This window comes from Nelumbo lutea, chromosome 4 (assembly GCF_056320005.1).
Source record: "Nelumbo lutea isolate HS-2025 chromosome 4, American lotus-T2T, whole genome shotgun sequence".
Classification (NCBI taxonomy): domain Eukaryota; kingdom Viridiplantae; phylum Streptophyta; class Magnoliopsida; order Proteales; family Nelumbonaceae; genus Nelumbo; species Nelumbo lutea.
Genome location: NC_142687.1, coordinates 49358519 through 49377967, shown reverse-complemented (window position 1 = coordinate 49377967; position 19449 = coordinate 49358519). Strand labels below are relative to the sequence as shown.

General features: G+C 41.0%; 1 protein-coding gene across 4 annotated transcripts in view; it reads right to left on the bottom strand.

The window, feature by feature from the left end:
- LOC148855668 (type I inositol polyphosphate 5-phosphatase 13-like) overlaps nucleotides 1-19449 on the bottom strand; it is a 74996-nt gene that overhangs the window by 12447 nt on the left and 43100 nt on the right. For all 4 annotated transcript variants that reach the window (XM_088985802.1, XM_088985805.1, XM_088985804.1 and 1 more), the window contains exons 4-10: nucleotides 18882-19006; nucleotides 18594-18678; nucleotides 9070-9235; nucleotides 8929-8969; nucleotides 8563-8821; nucleotides 8280-8403; nucleotides 7849-8206 (exon numbers count right to left, since the gene is read on the bottom strand). In XM_088985802.1, coding sequence (XP_088841928.1) covers nucleotides 7849-8206; nucleotides 8280-8403; nucleotides 8563-8821; nucleotides 8929-8969; nucleotides 9070-9235; nucleotides 18594-18678; nucleotides 18882-19006 — 1158 coding nt within the window. The remainder of the gene's footprint in view (nucleotides 1-7848; nucleotides 8207-8279; nucleotides 8404-8562; nucleotides 8822-8928; nucleotides 8970-9069; nucleotides 9236-18593; nucleotides 18679-18881; nucleotides 19007-19449) is intronic.

The window sequence follows — 19449 nt, the reverse complement described above, 5'->3', positions numbered from 1 at the left end:
ACTAAAGTTGGGCACCACCAGCCTATTCTTTTGACTCCAATTCATTCTTTTGACAAAGAAAACATAAAGCTTTTCTTTTTACAAAGGGAGTTAAAATGACCACCCCTTTTAGCTTCAGTACCTTAACTAAGATGTTAATTAGCTTCTTCCAATCTGAGACAACTTCTTAGCCTCAATCACTAGTGTAAACTTAGGAGTTGTACTCGAAGTAGCAAAGGAGAGAAGAGAAACTCTGAAATGCAGTGAATGTCGAACTGTTCTAGTCAGTCGACCATGCTATTATTTATATATGAATGTAGTACAAAGTACAAGAAATTACTGGGATGCCCCTGATTAGTGATGGGACACCCAGATGACTTAAAACATTAAACAGGATTAGGCCCATTAGCACAGGCTCAGTTATAAGATAAGATAAACATAAGTATGGGCTAATAAGAACTCTTATCAGTCGAACATCACTAACATTCTAACACTCCCCCTCAAGCTAAGTATGGATATCAATCATGTTTAGCTTGCCAAGTAAGTCCCTGAACTTTGTTGTTAACAGCCCTTTAGTTAATACATCTGCAATCAACATCTCTGATGGAGTATAAGGCACACAGAGTTCCCCTGAAACAATTCTCTCTCTGACAAAGTGTCGATCAATTTCAATATGTTTTGTCCTGTCATGCTACACGGGATTGTTGGCAATGTTGATGGCAGCTTTATTATCACAATACCACCTGAGAGGACCCTCAGTTTTGATACCAAGCTTATTTAGAAGAGTTCTGAGCCATAAGAGTTCAGCAACACCGTGTGCCATAGCTCGGTATTCTGCTTCTGCACTTGATCTAGCCACAACATTCTGCTTCTTACTGCACCATGTGACTAGGTTTCCTCCCAAGAATGTACAGTTTCCTAAGGTTGATTTTCTGTCTCCAACAAACCCAGCCCAATCAACATCAGTGTAGGCTTCAATTTCAAGTATGTTGTTTTTCCTGAATAGAATTCCTTTTCCTAGGCAAGTCTTCAAGTATCTGAGAATTCTTTCCACTGCTCTCATATGAGGGGTCTTTGGTGAGTGCATGAATTGACTGACAACATGCACTGCATAAGCAATGTCTGGCCGAGTAAGGGATAAGTATATCAATTTTCCTACCAATTTTTTGTACCTTTCTTTATCACAGTATTCCTCACCCATTGATTCTTGTAATCCATGGTTCGGTTCAATTGGAGTGTCTGCTGGCTTGCACCCCATCATGCATGTTTCCTCTAGGAGACCTAGCACATATTTTCGTTGACATATGTAGATTCCTTCTCTTGATCTAGCAACTTCAATCCCAAGAAAATATCTCAGATTTCTTAGGTCTTTGATCTCAAATTCTGAAGCTAAGAACTCATTCAGCCTCTTCATCTCTTTCACATCATTTCCAGTAATCACCATATCATCCACATAAACAATGAGTGTTGTAAGTTTGTCATCCTGTCTCCTTGTAAACAACGTATGATCTACACTGCTCCGAGTGTACCCCACTTTCTTCATGGCCATACAAAACCTCTCAAACCATGCCCGGGGAGACTGCTTCAAACCATATAATGCTTTCCTTAATTTACACACCTTTCCAACATCATATCCAGGTGGGGGTTCCATGAATACCTCTTCATGAAGATCACCATTTAGGAAGGCATTCTTCACATCCAGCTGATGGAGTTCCCAAGAGAATTTTGCTGCTAGTAACAATAGAACCCTGATTGTGTTGAACTTTGTTACTGGGGCAAAGGTTTCCTTGTAGTCAATTCCTTCCTTTTGTATAAATCCCTTTGCCACAAGTCTGGCCTTGTACCTCTCAATTGACCCATCTTCCCTGTTCTTTACTGTGAATACCCACTTGCACCCAACAGTGCCTCTCCCCTCTGGCAGGTCCACCAATTCCCACGTTCTTGCTTTCATTAGGGCTTTCATTTCTTCATTCATAGCTTCCTTCCACCTTGGATCAGATGCCACCTCTGAGTACCTGGAAGGGACACATACAGAAGAAAGGGCAGACACAAAGGAATGATAGGCAGGGGATAAGTGTTAATAAGAAACATAATCAGCTATGAGATGCCGAGTGGTACAAAAACGAATAGGCTTACGGAGAGCAATAGGAAGATCCAAATTTGACTTGAGTGAATCAGAATTACCTTGGATTGCAGAGACGGATTGATCTGAGTTCAACTGGTTGTAATCATGAGGTTGAAGGCCCTTCTTCCTTTTGTTGTATGTAAGTATCTCTTTCTCTTGCCTACTGGAACCTTCAGGAGCATCACTAGGTTGACCCAGAATGTCACAGCTAAGAGTAGTGAAAGGTGATGAAAGGGGAACAAAAAAGAAGTGGGAATGAGAATCATCTTCCAACCCACTAGTCTCCCCCTGAAGAGAATTATGAAAAGACTGGAAATAGAGTTGAGACTCAAAAAGACTACATCTCTGGTGACATACTTTATCTTGGAGACAGGATCATAACACTTGTACCCCTTTTGTGTATGAGAGTACCCCAAAAATATTCCCTTTGTAGACTTGGGATCCAGCTTGGTTTGCTTTGGATCCTTCACATGTATGAAGCATGTACAGCCAAAAACCCGTGGGGGAAGAGGAAATTCTGGAAGAGTGGGACACAAAACAGAGAAAGGAGTCTTCATACCCAATAACTTAGATGGCATCCGATTTATCAGGTATGATGCAGTGAGAACAGCTTGAGACCAATATTGCTTGGGCACATTATGCTGGAAAAGTAGAGCTCGATCTGTCTCCAATAGGTGCCTGTTCTTGCGCTCAGCAACCCCATTTTGATGAGGGGTGTAAGCACATGATGATTGATGTAACATGCCTGCATCTTCCATGAATGAGCTCAGGGATCTTTCAAAGCATTCAGCTGCATTGTCTAAACGGAATTGCTTAATCTTCTTATCAAATTGTGTTTCAATGATCTTGCAAAACATCATAGTTATCCGTGGAACTTCATCACGTCCTTTTAACAGATAAATCCAAGTGCACTGAGAATAATGGTCAATAAAACTGATAAAGTAACGGAAGCCATCAATGGAAACAATGGGTGAAGGACCCCAAACATCAGAATGGACCAAATCAAAAGGGGCTTGAATTTCATTACTAGAAACTGGATACATTGATCTGCATTGTTTTGACATTTGACACACCACAAATTAAACTCTAACTTGGAATGCCCTTACATAATTCGGGAAACAACATTGCTAAAGAAGAAAATGACAAATGACCTAGCCTAGCATGCCACAAGTGCAGCCTAGCTATTGACTCCACACTTTCCAGACTAGTAGTAGTAGAAGCTTGAAGGGCTGAGCTGATATCTGCATCAAAATAGTAGAGGCCCCCATACTCATGACCACTCCCAATCGTTCTCCTCGTCAATCTGTCCTGGAAGACACAATGAGAAGGGAAAAAAGTTATACTACAGTTCAAATTTTTTGTAAGCTTTGAAATTGACAACAAATTTGAGGTAAGACTAGGAACATGTAGGACTGATTTAAGAGAGAGATCCTTGCTTAGGTCAATCACTCCCTTTCCAGAGATGGTAGAGAGAGACCCATCAGCTACTCTCATCTTATCCTGGCCAGACAACAAATGATACGAAGAGAAAAATGAGGACATATGTGTCATATGGTCAGTGGCTCCGAAATCAATCACCCAAAAGGTAGAATTAATGGAACTAGTTGCACTAAATGCAGAGCCTGTACCTGATTTGGCAAGAGAGGTGGAAGCTAAAGGATTGTTCTTCAGACGGGCAAATGCCCGACTGAGAACCTCTACCTCACTAGCTGTGAAGACCAAAGTACTCGATCCAGAGGAGTCGGTAGCCTACCTTGTGGTGGAAGAGGACACTGTCTGAGTACTCTGTGAGTTGTCACTGCTGTTGTTGGTGGCAAGATTCCCACTTGCTGTGTGGCCCTTATGTTGCTTTTTGTCCTTTCTCAGAGCAGCTGGCTTCAGATGAGGGTACAAGACCCAACATTTCTCCTTTATGTGTTTCTCACCACCACAATGGGTACACTTGAGGGACTTCTTGTCTGAAAATCTATTTCTCTTGGTGGAGACTAGGGCTAAATGTTCTCCAGATAGTTCTATGGATTGTGTCTGGGAGTCAACTTGCATCTCCTTTCTCCTTACTTCATTCCTCACCAGGTAGTAGACATGGTGAAGCTCAGGTAATTCATCTCTCCCTAGAATTTGTGACCTTATACCTTCATATACAAGATCTAGGCCCATCAGAAACTTGAAGGCTCTGCTCTGCTCTCCTCAATCTGCTTGTCATGCCTCTCCTTATCGTTGGCATTTTCCCAATCCAAAATCAAGTGATGGTCAAGCTCTTCCCAGAGGCCTTCCAATGTTGCAAAGTATGTTGCCACGGACATGTCTCCTTGCCTTAGGGCTGCAATATCTTGGTTCAGCCTGTAGATTCTAGCATTGTTCTTTTTCTGGCCGTATGTCTTGGATACTTTCTCCCAAATTTTAGTGGCTGTAGGGAAATGATGAACAGTTCTAGCCACCCGAGGAGTCATTGGAGGCCAGCAACCAAGACATGACTGTGGCATTTTCCTTACGCCACACAGTGTATTCAGGACTGCCAACCTCTGGTTCTTTCTTGTCTCCATCCAAATAGCTTGTGAGTTCACGAGAGGTAATGAGCAGCCTTGCTGAGACGGACCACTCTCTGAAGTTATACTCATCCAGCAGCACACTTGTAATCTGTAAGCTGTACAGATTAGGGTTTTCCAGGTTTGAGGACCTTGCGACAAGTCTATTATCTCTAGAGGAAACTTCACCGAATAGTGAGGACATCCTGACTTCAGTCCTAGAGTTGTTCACAGTGCTGTAGGGCTGGCCACAGTGTTCACAGTGCTGGTAGCACACTAGATAAACTTCACTTAGACTGAACCAGTTTGGGTACAGTAGCAAGTAAAAAATCGAGGCTGCAACTGTGCAGTGTAAGTCTTTACCACTGTGCTGTGCAGGGCTAAAGTAGGGCTGGTAACCAACCTGAAAATAGGGCTATTTACCACTGTTCTGTAAGAGCCTTGCTGGAGTACTGAAGCTGCAACTGTAGAAGAGGTTAAGTCTTTACCACTGTTCTGCACAAGTCTTGCTAGAGCACCGAAGCTGCAACTGTGGAGGAAGCTCTCCCCATTTCGGCTAGTGCTAGGACTGCTGAAATCAGTCCTCAACAAGGTCTGTCCTATACAGACCTCTCTTAGTAGCCAAATAGCTACTACTTACTGGAAACAACCTAGTAGGACATCTACTTCTGGGTCTTACTTCCCTTGAGTCCTACAACCAAGAGAAACCCTACGTTCGAACTTGCTTTACTCTCTTACACCCCTAGGTCTTTACTACAGCAACCCAGAAAAAGAAGAGAGAAGATGAAAAGACAGCAAGAGAAGAGATTGCGCCTGCTGAAACCCTAGGTTCGAACTTGCTCTGATACCATGTAAACTTAGGAGCTGTACTCGAAGTAGCAAAGGAGAGAAGAGAAACTCTGAAATGCAGTGAATGCCGAACTGTTCTAGTCAGTCGACCATGCTATTATTTATATATGAATGTAGTACAAAATACAAAAAATTACTGGGATGCCCCTGATTAGTGATGGGACACCCAGATGATTAAAACATTAAACAGGAATAGGCCCATTAGCACAGGCCCAGTTACAAGATAAGATAAACATAAATATGGGCTATTAAGAACTCTTATCAGCCGAACATCACTCTAACATTCTAACACTCCCCCTCAAGCTAAGCATGGATATCAATCATGTTTAGCTTGCCAAGTCCGTCACTGAACTTTGTTGTTGACAGCCCTTTAGTTAGCCCATTCCTCCATTCCAACATTCACCATTATTTTGCAATTCCCATTAGAATTCACTACCAAAAGACCATCATGAGTCTGACCCTGTACCTTTTCACTGAGAACATCTCCCAACTTCTTTACACAAACTCTTGGCTTTAGTGAATCTTCAGCCCATAGGTACAGAATTTCCTGTACTAAATCGTAAATCAACTTCCAGCCTTGACAATTCCTACCTTCTGGAAAGCAAACCATTTGCATCCTTCCCAGGTCATAGAACTCTTGTAAAGTTATGAATCTTCCTTCTGCGTTTTCCCTTGTGTCCACAACATACTTTCTTTGTTCTTCCACCAGCATTCTTTTAGATCTTTCTCCCTACTGGAATTTGGTGCCAACCAGCACCACCAGCACTAGCTTTGCTTCCCTGACCTTTAAGACCAGCCTCCCAATTGAATCTTAGCTCTTTAAATAGAAAGTTCTTTGCTTCAACCTTCACCGATTTTCTCCATCCTCTTGAAGCTTCTGATACCACAATCACAGTTAAGTTTAACAAAACCATCGAGGGAGATCACATCACATTCTCTTTTTTAACAAACCCTTCCTGAATGTCATCAACAACACCTTCTGCCCATGGATAAAATTCTTATCTCCTATTTGTGAACAATCTAGAATACCCCACAATTTACATAAAATTCCTGCTTGCTGCTGTTTACATCATGAACTTCCACACTTGCCAAAAGAGAAAAGAAATGAAAAAAACAAGAACTTTGTTCAGTGGGAAAATTGGGTACACAGGAGTACGAGTGGTTAGAGATGGGACAGGCAATCTTGTTCTAAGCTATTTGGGGCTCATGAGAGAAGGAAACCCCTTTCAGAATGAACTTTCATCTCTATTGCAATGGCTGAAGTTGGTGTTCTCTTCAGGTTGGGAAGGCTTGGTGGTTGAAGATAAATATAGGGTGGTAATTTGTTGGATCTCTTCTAGCCCAGAAGATCCAACAAACTTCATCATTTCTGAGAAGCCAAGTCACTGGTGTCCCAGTTGAGCATCTCATTACTTCAAGATTGGCTGACGGTCGTGCTACTTTTCTTGACAGGGAATGCATAGAAAGGGCTGTATTAGAATGGGGAACTTCTGTATTCCTCCTAGAAGACTTATATGTTCTGTTTCCTATATGGATTTTAGAAGTTATGCTGCCCCCCCACCCCCCACCCCCTCCCTTGTTCTTCCCAATAGAAGGGTTTGTGTTTCAGGTTGTATGCCTACTTTTCAGTGGTTACTAATAAAAAACAATCAAACATTTTCATCATAGTAAGTTGAGAACATAATATATTAACAATCAATGGCAAGTGGCTCTGGATATTTATCAACTCTTGTCAAGGTACCTTTCAACCTAAAAACTTTAGCTGTTAGGTGAGGCCCCTGAATAGGTTTTTATTCTCTAAACACAGCCCAAAGAGATTATTACATTTCTAGAAATCTCTGATGTGCAACAGAGAAAAAGAAAATGTGAACAATTTTTCTATTACTGGCGAGATGTAGGAAAATAAGATATTCTTTTTAATCCCTTTAAGATAACGTCAGTTCAATCACCAACTGCCAATAACTTTGTTCAGCATCATCCCTTGTTTAATCCATTGGGAATTTTGGAAAGAAAGAACAAGGCAATTTGGAGGAAAAAAAACACATTACTGAGAGCTAAGTATGAATGTGAGCCTCCTTTGTCATCATTGGATTATGCTTTTGAAAGAGGGATAGATAGAGCTTCTTTTAGAAAATAGAAAAATCTTCCTTAACAATATTGGAAACCGTGGACCACACCGTATGTCTGTATCCCTACAACTTATATACAAGTTGCTATTTCTATAGCTTATCCTTGCAAATTCTATTTTTTTCCTACTAATAAATTTCCCATTATTCATCATAAAAAATCAAAAAGAGCACAAACTACAAAGAACAAAACAAGTATGGAATTCAGACTGATATAACTCATCATAAAAGCAAGAGAAGTCACCTGAAGCCAGCGGGGAAATCCATAGGAGCCTCTTACAAGATGATCAGATGCTACACCATCCTCTATAACGGCCTCACCTTCACAAATAATTTCAAACAAAGCTCTGTCTTTACCAGATTTGTTGGTGATTCTTAGAATGGAAGTGTCCTGGTTTTGAAGGATTATGGTGTTCGTGCTAACAATGGTCTCAGGAACATCACATAAGTCTTCAAGCAAGGACCTAATTTTCTCATTAGATCTGATGACATCTCCAAACTCTTCTCTCTTTATTGACTCATCTATCCGAGCAATATCAACACTAAGAATGCAACGAACAGGTTTGTGATCACTGTCTGTGACATCCATGCATGCCTCATACCTGATATAAAGGATATGCCAATTCTCAAAACATAAGAAGATGAAAATCATTGACCAGAAAAGGAGAAACTTACTGTGAAATTGAAGAAACTACAGGGCACCCTAAATTGCATTCAGATGCTGAAGTTGACCGACTATCACGATATAATACCCTGTCACACCAGGCAGGGATGCGTTTCTTCTCACTGGAGTCATATCCTAGAAAATTATAGCACGAGTTACATTTTAAAACCAAATAAAAAATAAACTGGGAACACAAGATAAACTCAAATGCACTGCTTCATTGGCACATCTGGCTTAATTATTATTAACCATAAAGAATTACCAAGACAGAAAAGGACACTTTGTGAAGCTTACCTGCTAAACCTGCTTGGTGCCTTTCAAACTTGTACGTGGGAGGAAATGTTATGACCCCTTCACGCATCCCTTGGAAAACTTTCCCAGCCTTCATTTCTGCTCTAAGTTGATCCCTTTCTCTAAGCCAATCAAAGCACCTTTGAGAAACAAAGTCCCTTGCTTCATCATAAGAAATGCCATGAAGCCGATAATTGAAATCACCAAGAAATATAACCATGTCTGCTTCAGACAACTCAGGCTTCCCATCTTCTTGAACTGCCTGTAAGATCAACGTTACCTTTAACTCTAACCAGGAAAAAAAAGTAGCCAAAAGAGAGTGAACATAAAGAATTGATTTCCACAAGACCAATTAAAGAGTATACATACATTTGCACTACGAAGAACCTGAATGGTAGATGAGGCACCAGCTGCAATAGAGGATCAATAGCAAGCTAGAAGAATAAAGCAGCCAAAACAAATATGCAAAGCTGGCAAAAGAGCAAAACAATAACAGGTTTGGCACCATACCAGAAGCAGGATTAAGCTGGTTAGATGGCCGGCTGAAGATCATTGTTCTATATACATGATCAAAATCAGCATTACGGCGATTGACTGCTTCCATGTGTGCAGCAAAGTGACAGCACACAAAACAAATTATCCGATCATATACTCTCATCCGCAAGCCTACAGCTCCCTGCTTAAACAATTCTTACTCAAATCACCCATATAAATGAAATATGGGAGAGTAGAACAAATTTACAATATGAAGCAGAACAGAATTTACATAATATCTTCACCATACAAAGTAGAATTAAAGCCAAATTTTCTTACACCTTTTATTTTGTGAGTGGGGGGTGGGGGTGAAGGCACCAATTGTAATGGTAAAATCTTGGAATGGCAAGCATGAGGGCATGGGGTTCAAGTCTGAGGGCGGGCACTTTGTGTGAAAGAATGCAATAGGTTGGGACCATAACCAATCTACCCCTCCCAAGACCCCAGATAGGTTGGACCAACATTGGGTGATGGCTTTTTCTAATGGAACATTTGTTATTGGATGAAGCGTCTGAATTGAATGGCTTGACTTTGTCTTTCAGTAATTAATTAAGGAGGTTGTGATTTCATTAATAGATGAAGCTCAAGATGGATTGATTACTATATCCTCAAATACTTGTATGTGATAAAAGAAACATAAACTTGAATCTGTTATAATATTAAAGATTGAAAGGGAAGTTGATCAAGAGAAAAGAAGAATAAAGGAGAAAAAGGGGGAAGAGAAGAAGATTATTGAAGAAACTGGGGGTCATGCACCTCCGATTTCTCTATTTATACAATATGGTTAAAATTACAAGTATACCACTATGAACAGCAATAAATTAAATGCAGAATAAAATCAAAACTGAACATGAACAGAACCAATAATAGAAATATAATGGCCCTCTATTCAGGTCTTATAGCTTACAGAAACTCAACAAGGGCAGAACTCATGACAGTTCTACAAGGACTATGAACTGGGTGGAATCTCAGGTATCGGAGTGTTGTGGTGGAAAGAGACTCGAAGGTAATGATGAGTTGGCTTAACAATAACAATATGGGAACCTGAAGATACAGATATTTGGTGAGAGAAATCAAAGAATCAGCTGCAGCAATGAATAAAATAATCAGGCAGATGGCAAGGAGTGTTAACAGTATGGCTAACACACGGACCAGACAGCAAGCCAATATGGCTAAATCTGTTTGAACATTACCAATTCTTTATATTGGTTAATAACATTTTAACTTTATCAATAAAAAAAAAAAACACCAATATAATAAAATAAGATATCTCAATACTCCCTTTCAAGCTGAGCAAGATATCAACCATGGCACAATTGCCTTTTATTTGCTTTTTGCTTTTTCGGAAAAGGCAAAGTATTTTATTATGGAAAACACAAAAATACAACAAGCCCAATAAACGGAGGCACAGTACATCAGACAATACAGAGGGAATGTGATGTAAGATTAATGTGATCCAACGCTGGACTGAACAAATTTGAGGGAAATTGAACTAAGTGATGATAGTAAGGGTTAGGTCCGAGATTTGGAGCTGAGGGGATAAAAGTAGGTCCAGAGAATGGGCACGAAGGTTTATCTAGGGATATATGACTGTATGAAGTTATGAAGAAGCTAGTTTAATGTTGAAATTCCTGAAATATTCAGAAATTTCAAGAAAGAGAAAAAAATTCCATTTCTAGAGAGACACAGAAGCTTAATATCCCTTTGTGTCAAAGTGTTTCTGTTGCAAGGAACCATAAATTGATCCAGTTAGTTGCCTTGTGGTTGGAGGGGTAGCATGGAATAATATAGTAGAACAATGGATGTGGTTCTTTCTTCAAGCCTTCCAAACTTCAACTGATCCATTCCTTGATTTTTGCTTTCAGAAATTGTAATTTTTTATGGAACATCATCTCTTCCCATTCCACCACTTCCTTACTCTTTTAGTGAAACCAGGATGGGACAACCACATATTTTCAAACCTAAATGGGGAGGGTCCTCCACTTCTCCTTTGCTCCTTGCAAATCACTATAGGCCAGTGGTCAAAGGTCAATCGAGGAAGAGCTCTAGAATCTAAGTTCCCTCAATGTTTTTCCCAATCCAAAGAGAACAAAAACCTATCCAACTTGGAGCAAATGGGACTCGATTGGAGATTTGACCAAGTGAATGTTTAGTGGGCTAAAGGTATCTCTTTAAGTTCAAATGCATCCACAAACCGGTTAGACTTCCTCATACTAGTTGTCACCCTTTGATTAGTATTATTGGTTTCCTCCGTGAATCTAATAACATTAAAGTCCCCACCCACACACCAAGGACCATCCCATAGCCCTCTAATATCAGCCAACTCCTCCCACAATTCCTTTTTCTCTCTCTAGTCATTTGGTCCATAAACATTTGTGAGCACCCATACAAAGCCATCCACTTGTTGCTTGAACTTCAGTGAGACTCTGAGTATTTTCCAATCAATTCCTCCAAGCCTTCAACTGCATCCCTCTTCCACATTGTCACTATCCCCCCCTGAAGAGCCCCAAGAGGGAACAGCCACCCAGCTAATTCCCCTAGCTTTCCGAACACTCATTGCCCATCTATTATTAAACTTCATTCTCTTGGATTCCTGCATTAAAACAATGTCTGGGTCATACCTATTTATTACTTGTCAAGACTGCTGGAACAGACCAACAGAAGGCAGTTAATCAGTTTTACAAGAGGAGGCCACATCAGCACAACTAACCATCCACTTGTAACAACTGTAACAATCAAGATTGTAAAACTATAAGTAGTAGAGCAGAAAAGGAATAAGGGGACGACTCTTTCAGCATTAAACTCTCTCTCTCTCTCCTTCCAAGAATTCAGGAGGTTGGCCCCTCGAAGAGCCCTGAGTTAGGCAGGTTCCTAACAATTTGGTATCAGAGCCAGCATGACCAACACAAGAAACACGTCAGTAGACAACCGAATGGATCAGATGGAGGTAGAGATCCTTCGAATGTCTTCAGATCTCAAAGAAATGAAGGAAGGTTTCACTGCTCTCCTCCTTCGACTGAAGCAGGGAGCAACGAACACTGATAGAGCGTAGCAATGAAAACAGCCGCAGAACAGGGGCAGCAACAAGAATAGCCAAAATCGACTTCCCCATCTTCTCAGGCGGCGACCCAACTCCCTGGATTCTCAGAGACAAAAGGTATTTCGATTACCATGAAACACTGGGGCAAGATAGGGTAGCTCTGGCTTCTGCACATCTTGAAGGGGAAGCTATCCTCTGGTTTCAATGGTACAGAAGGGGGCACCCTCGTCAAACCTGGGCAGACTTCACAGATGCCATGACTGTCCGTTTTGGATCATCTAGGTTCAAAGATCTTGATGAAAATTTGGCAAAGTTGCGGTAGGTGGGATCAGTAAAAGAATACCAGATGGAGTTCGAAAGGCTAGCCGTGAGAGTCCAAGGGTGGAAGGAGAAGGCATTGGTGGGAAGCTTCGTCGGCAGCCTAAAAGAAGAACTGCGACTGGAAGTGAAAGCGAGGCAGCCCACTTCGGTCATCAATGCGGCAGCACTAGCAAGATTGTATGAGGACAAGTTCAGTCTTGCAAGAAAGGTGCAGCGACCATGGGGTCCAGAAGCAAGAAGGGAGCATGAAAGGACGACAACGCCAAACAAGGAGGAAGGAGTACTGGGCCCAGGCCCACTGGTTCCTTTCAAACGGCTGACCTGGGCAGAGATGCAAACCCGCGGAGACAAAGGTTTCTGTTACAATTGCGAAGAGAAATTTGAGCCGGGCCATCGCTGCAGGAAACAACAAGCGTTTCTCCTCCAAACAGATGCCGAAGAGGAAGACGACATCACCGGTTGCGGAGAATCTAACCAAGGGTGGGAAATACAATCCAATGGCACGCCTGAAATATCCTTACAAGCCCTTACGGGACTTGCGTCCCCTCAAACAATGAGAGTTGTAGGGCTGATTCTAGGACGCCAAGTGTCAATCCTCATAGACAGTGGCAGCTCCCTTAACTTCATAACTCAAGTCTTGGTGGATAAAATGGGACTTACGGTTCAACCAACAACGGCCTTTACAGTTCATGTGGCCAACGGTAACAGCCTATCTTGCAATAGCATTTGCATGGGCCTACCACTAAAGATTCAGGGTCATCAGTTTGCGGTGGACCTATATCCTCTCCATCTCAATGGAGCAGATGTGGTGCTAGGCATTTCAATGGTTAAGACAACTAGGACCCGTGGTCTGTGATTGGGCCCATCTCACCATGGACTTCACATCAGGAAACTTTACAGTCCATCTACAAGGGCAAACATGCAAGGGCCCAAGGCCCATCAGTCTTGCAACACTAACAAAGCAAAGAGGAGATCCAGATCAGCCCATATTCATGCACATGGACTCAAATTTTCCTACTTAGATCTGCAATCAAATTTTCCTACAATAGACCTTAAGGCAAGGTCGCTCTAAAGGAAGGGGGGATTGTCAAGACTGCTGGAACAGACCAACATAAGACAATTAATCAGTTTTACAAGAGGAACAGAAGGCAGTTAATCAGTTTTACAAGAGGAGGCCACATCACCACAACTAACCATCCACTTGTAACAACTGCCATTCACTTGTAACAACTGTAACAATCAAGATTGTAAAACTATAAGTAGTAGAGCAGAAAAGGAATAGGGGATGACTCTTTCAGCATTAAACTCTCTCTCTCTCTCTCTCTCTCTCTCTCTCTCTCTCTCTCTCTCTCTCTCTCTCTCTCTCTCTCTCTCCTTCCAAGAATTCAGGAGGTTGGCCCCTCAAAGAGCCTTGAGTTAGGCAGGTTCCTAACATTACCTCTTTGGTCGTAGCTCTTTTCCTCGCACTTCCTATGCCCCTCAAGTTCCAACTAAGTATCTTCATAGTCACTTCTTCCTTAACTCCCTACTGCACCCACCACTACTTCCCCCCTTTCCTTCTGTCTCCTTTTACCCCGAAACTCTTATCACTTTCCACATCTCTTTTCAGCCTCTCCACTTCACTCAGTTTTCTTTTCTTTATTTTGATTTTCTTCTTCTTCTGTAAGCCACTCTTCAGTCCATTTAAATCTTCCATTCTGCATCCTAGCTTCCCCACAAAATCTGCTATCAGGTCTTCTCTATTAGATCCCCCCATCACTATCCTTTCTAAATAATCCCCTCCATTCTTCCCCTCCTCTCCTTCTCCCCTCACAGCTGATCCCTCCCCTATTTTTTCCTCTAACTCCTTCCTCAACATCATATTTTTTTCAACTTCACTAAAAATTTTTTCAATAATTTCCCATACTTTCTCACTCCTATGCCTTCCTTCCACCACCTCCTCACAGTCCAACAATCCCTTCTCCACAACTTTATAAGACTCACCACCTTGGTTGGCTACACGAGCTGCTGGACTTGGAATGGGAGCAGAATCTGGAACGTAGGACACAAAAAAAAAAAAACATTAGTAGCACAAACTGAATTCACTTGGTTACCTAAGCTTAACTGGAAAATTGGGGAAGTACATAGGACACTGTTCACAGCCTCCCTTCCTTGTTCAGAAGTTTGGTAAATAACTGTCTCCCTAGGTTGGTTGGGAAGCACCTCTATCCTTTGGACAACAAGGCAATCTCTCCTCTCTACCCTTGGTTCACCCCTTATTAGTGCATTCCTGCTCTGCCTCAAGTTCCCCCGGTTAACCCCCTCTTTTGTGCCTTGCACAATCTGAAATCTAGGGGGTGGACTCTTCTGGCTAATTTCTTTACCCCACTTGCTTCACAAGTCTCATATTTGCTTCCATCACCTACCAAACCTTCCTGGCCATCTAGAGTAGAAATTCGTCTCTCCTCTAAACCCCCTGAAAGAGACTTGCACAATTTAGCAAACCCGTATCACCCACATCGCCGCCACCATCATCATTTACACTTCCAATGCTGGTGCCTTTGTCTGAGCTCTCATCCAACTCTTCATCATTTACGTTACAATGCACCCAACCTTCGTCCAACTCCTCCCTTTCTTCATTTCTCTCTCTTGCATATCTTGGGTTCGGTTTCTCTGAGGAGCATTGCACTGAGCTAAACTTCTCAAAATTTCCATGGGGTATCCACTATAGAACACCATGTTTGTCTTCTCTCCGCCGATACAATTTCTCCTTCGCCGAACACACTGATTTGGACAATGATAGACCGAGAGTTCGATCAATTGTCGTTGCGTGTTTCATGCCCTTGCCCCAACCCACATGAGTCTTTAAGTTATCACGAGGGTCACAATCTGTATTGGGCTTACTAAGACATGGGTATTCAATAGTCGATGTCTGTTTCAGGCCCATGCCCTGACCCACGTGAGACTTTAAGTTATCACGTGGGTCACTAATATTGCACCCCAGTTTGGTAGTCGGCCCACCCAACCATTTAAGTGGCTCAGACCAAGCATTCCGGTTGTTCTGTCCTTTTAACTTCCTCGCCACATCAGCAGAAGATAGGTGGCCCGCCCTACCTATGATTAATTCAAATAAATTTGAATTAAGTGCCTTAACAGGCATGTTTGTCATTTGGTTTACCCCAGATGATAGATTAAAAGCCAAATTAATTTCTCCCTACAGTTCCTTTTCGCACCCCACTATCTTTCCTCCACATGTCCACTAGCCTGCCACCTCACCTTCATCTTCAACCTTGGGAAATCTTCCCCACCAGGCCTGTTCAACTTCTGAAGCCACCCACACCTATACCATACACCATCTAAGCAGACTTCAAAAGACCTGGGCAATCTCTCATGTTTGATTCCGGCAACGTTAACCTCCACAGCACCCAAATGACTTTTGTTAGTCTACAACAACACCCCTCCACTGTGCCACTTCAATTTTCACAGTATCAAAGATCCCCATCTTTGATCTATCCTTTTCACTGAAGATCCTCTCATCCCTTTCTTCCCATACAATCCATAGCATGCAGCTCTCATTGTTTTCCACATTATTTTTTCCCTTTTCTTCGGTTTTCTCAAGAAGTTTGAGTCAAAGAGACCCACCACATACTGAGGAGTCCACCTGCACCCAAAATGAGAACAAAGATGCCCCCAAATACAAAATACAAAAGGACAGGGCAAAAGATACAAGAGATGGTTTCACCATTGTTTTTGCATAGAAAGCACATGTGAGGGGATAGGCACTTATTTGGCCTTCTTTTCTGCAACATACCACAGGTGTTAATCTTTCCAAGGAAAGATTACCAATAAAGTGCCTACATTTTAGGAGGGACGAGGGATTGGCTTACTCAAAATTTCTTTCACCGGGAAATTTACCCCCAAGGTAGAAGGCTGAAATAAGAAGTTGAAAAAAGAAGCACAAGTGAAAAGACCACCTGAGGTAATAGACCAAACCCTATTGTCCTCTACATTTTGAGCCAAAAAGACAAGTCAAATCTGGAAAAAAGAATAATGAGAGATTCATATTCTGTTTCCCTACTGACCCTTCTGAATCCGAGATCCCAATTTAGGTCCGATGCAGATAAGTTCAAAGACTTAGAGATGGGTTCAAACTTGTAGCAGAAAAGTGCATAAAGCAAAGGAAATTGGACCTTTAGTGGTTGTTCACCTATGAGGTATAATACTTTTGGACCTTCCAATCTCCCTGATAGTAAGCAAAGATCTCTGGTTCAATTTGATATTGTGTATTCGTAGGTTGTCTTCATCTTCCTCATAGAAACAGAAATATAAGACTCTATAGGGTTAAGAATCCAAGAAACAATTTTCCCATTGTCCAATTTCCATTGCTAAAAAGCCTTAGTATCAGCCTCAGCCAGTTCAGTAACAATCCCATTCTACCCTTCCAAACCTTTTCCTTCAACATAGAAGTCAAAATGGAATTTCCACATCCCATAGTTTGATCCATCATGTTTTACAAGAATAACATCTACCCTATCAGAAGCAATTTCAGCACAAAATAACAGTATGAAAACAGAAACAGCACAGAAATATTTCAATCGACTTAGTTACAAGTAGTTGTAGAACTATTCCAACACTTAGAGAAAACAAAACTCTCCAAAAAACACCACAAACTACAAAAAAAAAATCTCAGTGTTGACAGTCCAAACAAGGTAATTTTCAGAACTGTCGAACAGAGAAAGGGATCAAAAACCCTCCAAGAACAATCTAAAAACTGAACCAGGTAAATGGGAAGTAAGAAGACCCTAAGGCGACACCAAATCCAGGGTTACAGGATGATTGGATCAGTCAAATGAGAGAAAACTGAGATTTACCAACCTGATAGGCATCCTTTGTAGAAAAAAATAAGATCCTTTGTGCTGATCAAACAGTCCCTAAGATCACCCTTCAATCTCGAAAACTGAGATCACAAGCTAGTATAGAGAACCTGCTCTGATACCATCTTAACCCTCTTAACCAAATTAGAGAAAGAGCTTGGAACAGATTTAGGGATAACAAGAATAAATCAACCCCCACCGCAAAGAGCCTCCTTTATATTAATAAGTATGTACCAGTGTTTTAAAAGGCGTAGGAGGCATATGCCTGGAGGCACCCCCAAAACGCCCCAAGGCCTATGCCAGAGGCACTGATACCTCTGAGGTGTACACCTCATGCGCCTTTTTCATGAGGCGTGCTAGAGGCATACACCTCATGTGCCTCATGTACATTTCATATAAAAAGACAAAAATAATGAAAAATGAAGAAAAAAAAAAGAAAAGAAAGGAAAAGAAAGAGAAGGGAAAGAAAGAGAAAGAGAAGAAAACATTTATAAAAAAAAAAAGAAAGAGAAGAAAAAAGAGAAAAAGAAAGAAAAGGAAAGGAAAGGGAAGAGAAGAAAAGATAAGAGGAAAGACAATGGGCCGGCATCCATGGATCTTCATTCTTCTTAATATAAAAGATTTTTATTAAAAATAATCTTAAATGAGATCCTCCTTCCTCTTCTTCCTCCTCCCCCTTCCTCCTCATCCCCCTCCTCTTAAGGAGGCTTATGTCTCCTTGTGTTTGGGAAGCTTACGCCTCTTATGTTCTAAACTATGCCTCATGCCTCTAGGTAGTGGAACACCTCGCATCACGCCTCCGTGTTTTAAAACATTGGTATGTACAATTGCAAGAATGCTCTTACAGGGATGAAAGAGAAAAAGGATAACAAACAAGGGACAATACTAATAAAGTACATCAAATCATGGAATCTCTACATTCTCTTGTTTTCTTAATGTTACCACCTTGCTAGGGGCATCTTTGTAATTCCTTCATCTTTCAAAGCTGCACATATATAAGATATTAAGGATTGGGCAAGAAAGAATATTTAATTGCCACCCCCTTTCTCTTCAATCTTCTTCTCTTCCTCTTTTTATTACCTATTAGGGCCGAACACTAAAGCTCCTCTACAATTTACAATACAATGTCAATTCAAAATATTGCATAGGAATAACAACATGAAGACCCAAAACATAACAAACTTAAAAAAATGATATTATCTTTTCTTAATAGTAATATCCAAATAAATAAATAAAGCAGAGGATACATCCCCCCCAAGATTGCTTCTAAATAAATAAACATATACCTTATTACCAATAGCACGCCCAAAGCCACATGGAACTGCTGCAGCATCAACATCTCCAATATGTGCTCTAAGATTTTTTCTAACCCTGGAATGAACAATTAACTCACAATATCAGCCACTAAAGAACTTAACAAGGATAGAAATCCTAAAGAATATTTAGTAAAATAGACCCTTACTATAAGAAAAGGAGACAAACTAACATTCCATTTATGTATTAAAAAACTTGACTTCCAAAAAATGAGGAAAGAAAAGAGATCTTCATAACACCATTCGCAATGGAAAACTTACCAAATAACTATTAGGAGGCCTGCCAGCTGCCTAGAACCAATACGTTCAAAAGTCGATCCCTCATCTAAGGTTTTTCCTATGGTATCAAGCCACCATTGCCCAATAGAACTCCCCTCAAGTCCTACCTATAATCAACATAAATTGGTAAATGAAACAGATGTGCAGATCGGAAGACCCCAACATCAAGAAGATTAAGTAAATAAAAGAAAACCATTATTGGAAAATATGATTATTTGGGAATTCTAATAGATCAATGATACCTGTAATAATTAAATGGCATAAAATGCAAAAGGTTTTCATTTCATGCTGCCCGCTATTCATTTCTGTTGACACAACGAAGTAATATCATGCTCACAACATTAATAAGGATACTAAGATATGTATGATGGTTTTTCTGGCATTATATTTTATTTATTTATTTCTGGGAGCAGCCATTGTGTGCAAAAAAAATGCCAAAGTTTAGGACCATATCCAGTCTACCCTCCCCCCCCCCAAGAATCCAGATAGCTGGGACCCACATTGGGTAATGGCCTTTTTTTAATTCTGAGAAGTAATAGATATTGTAATA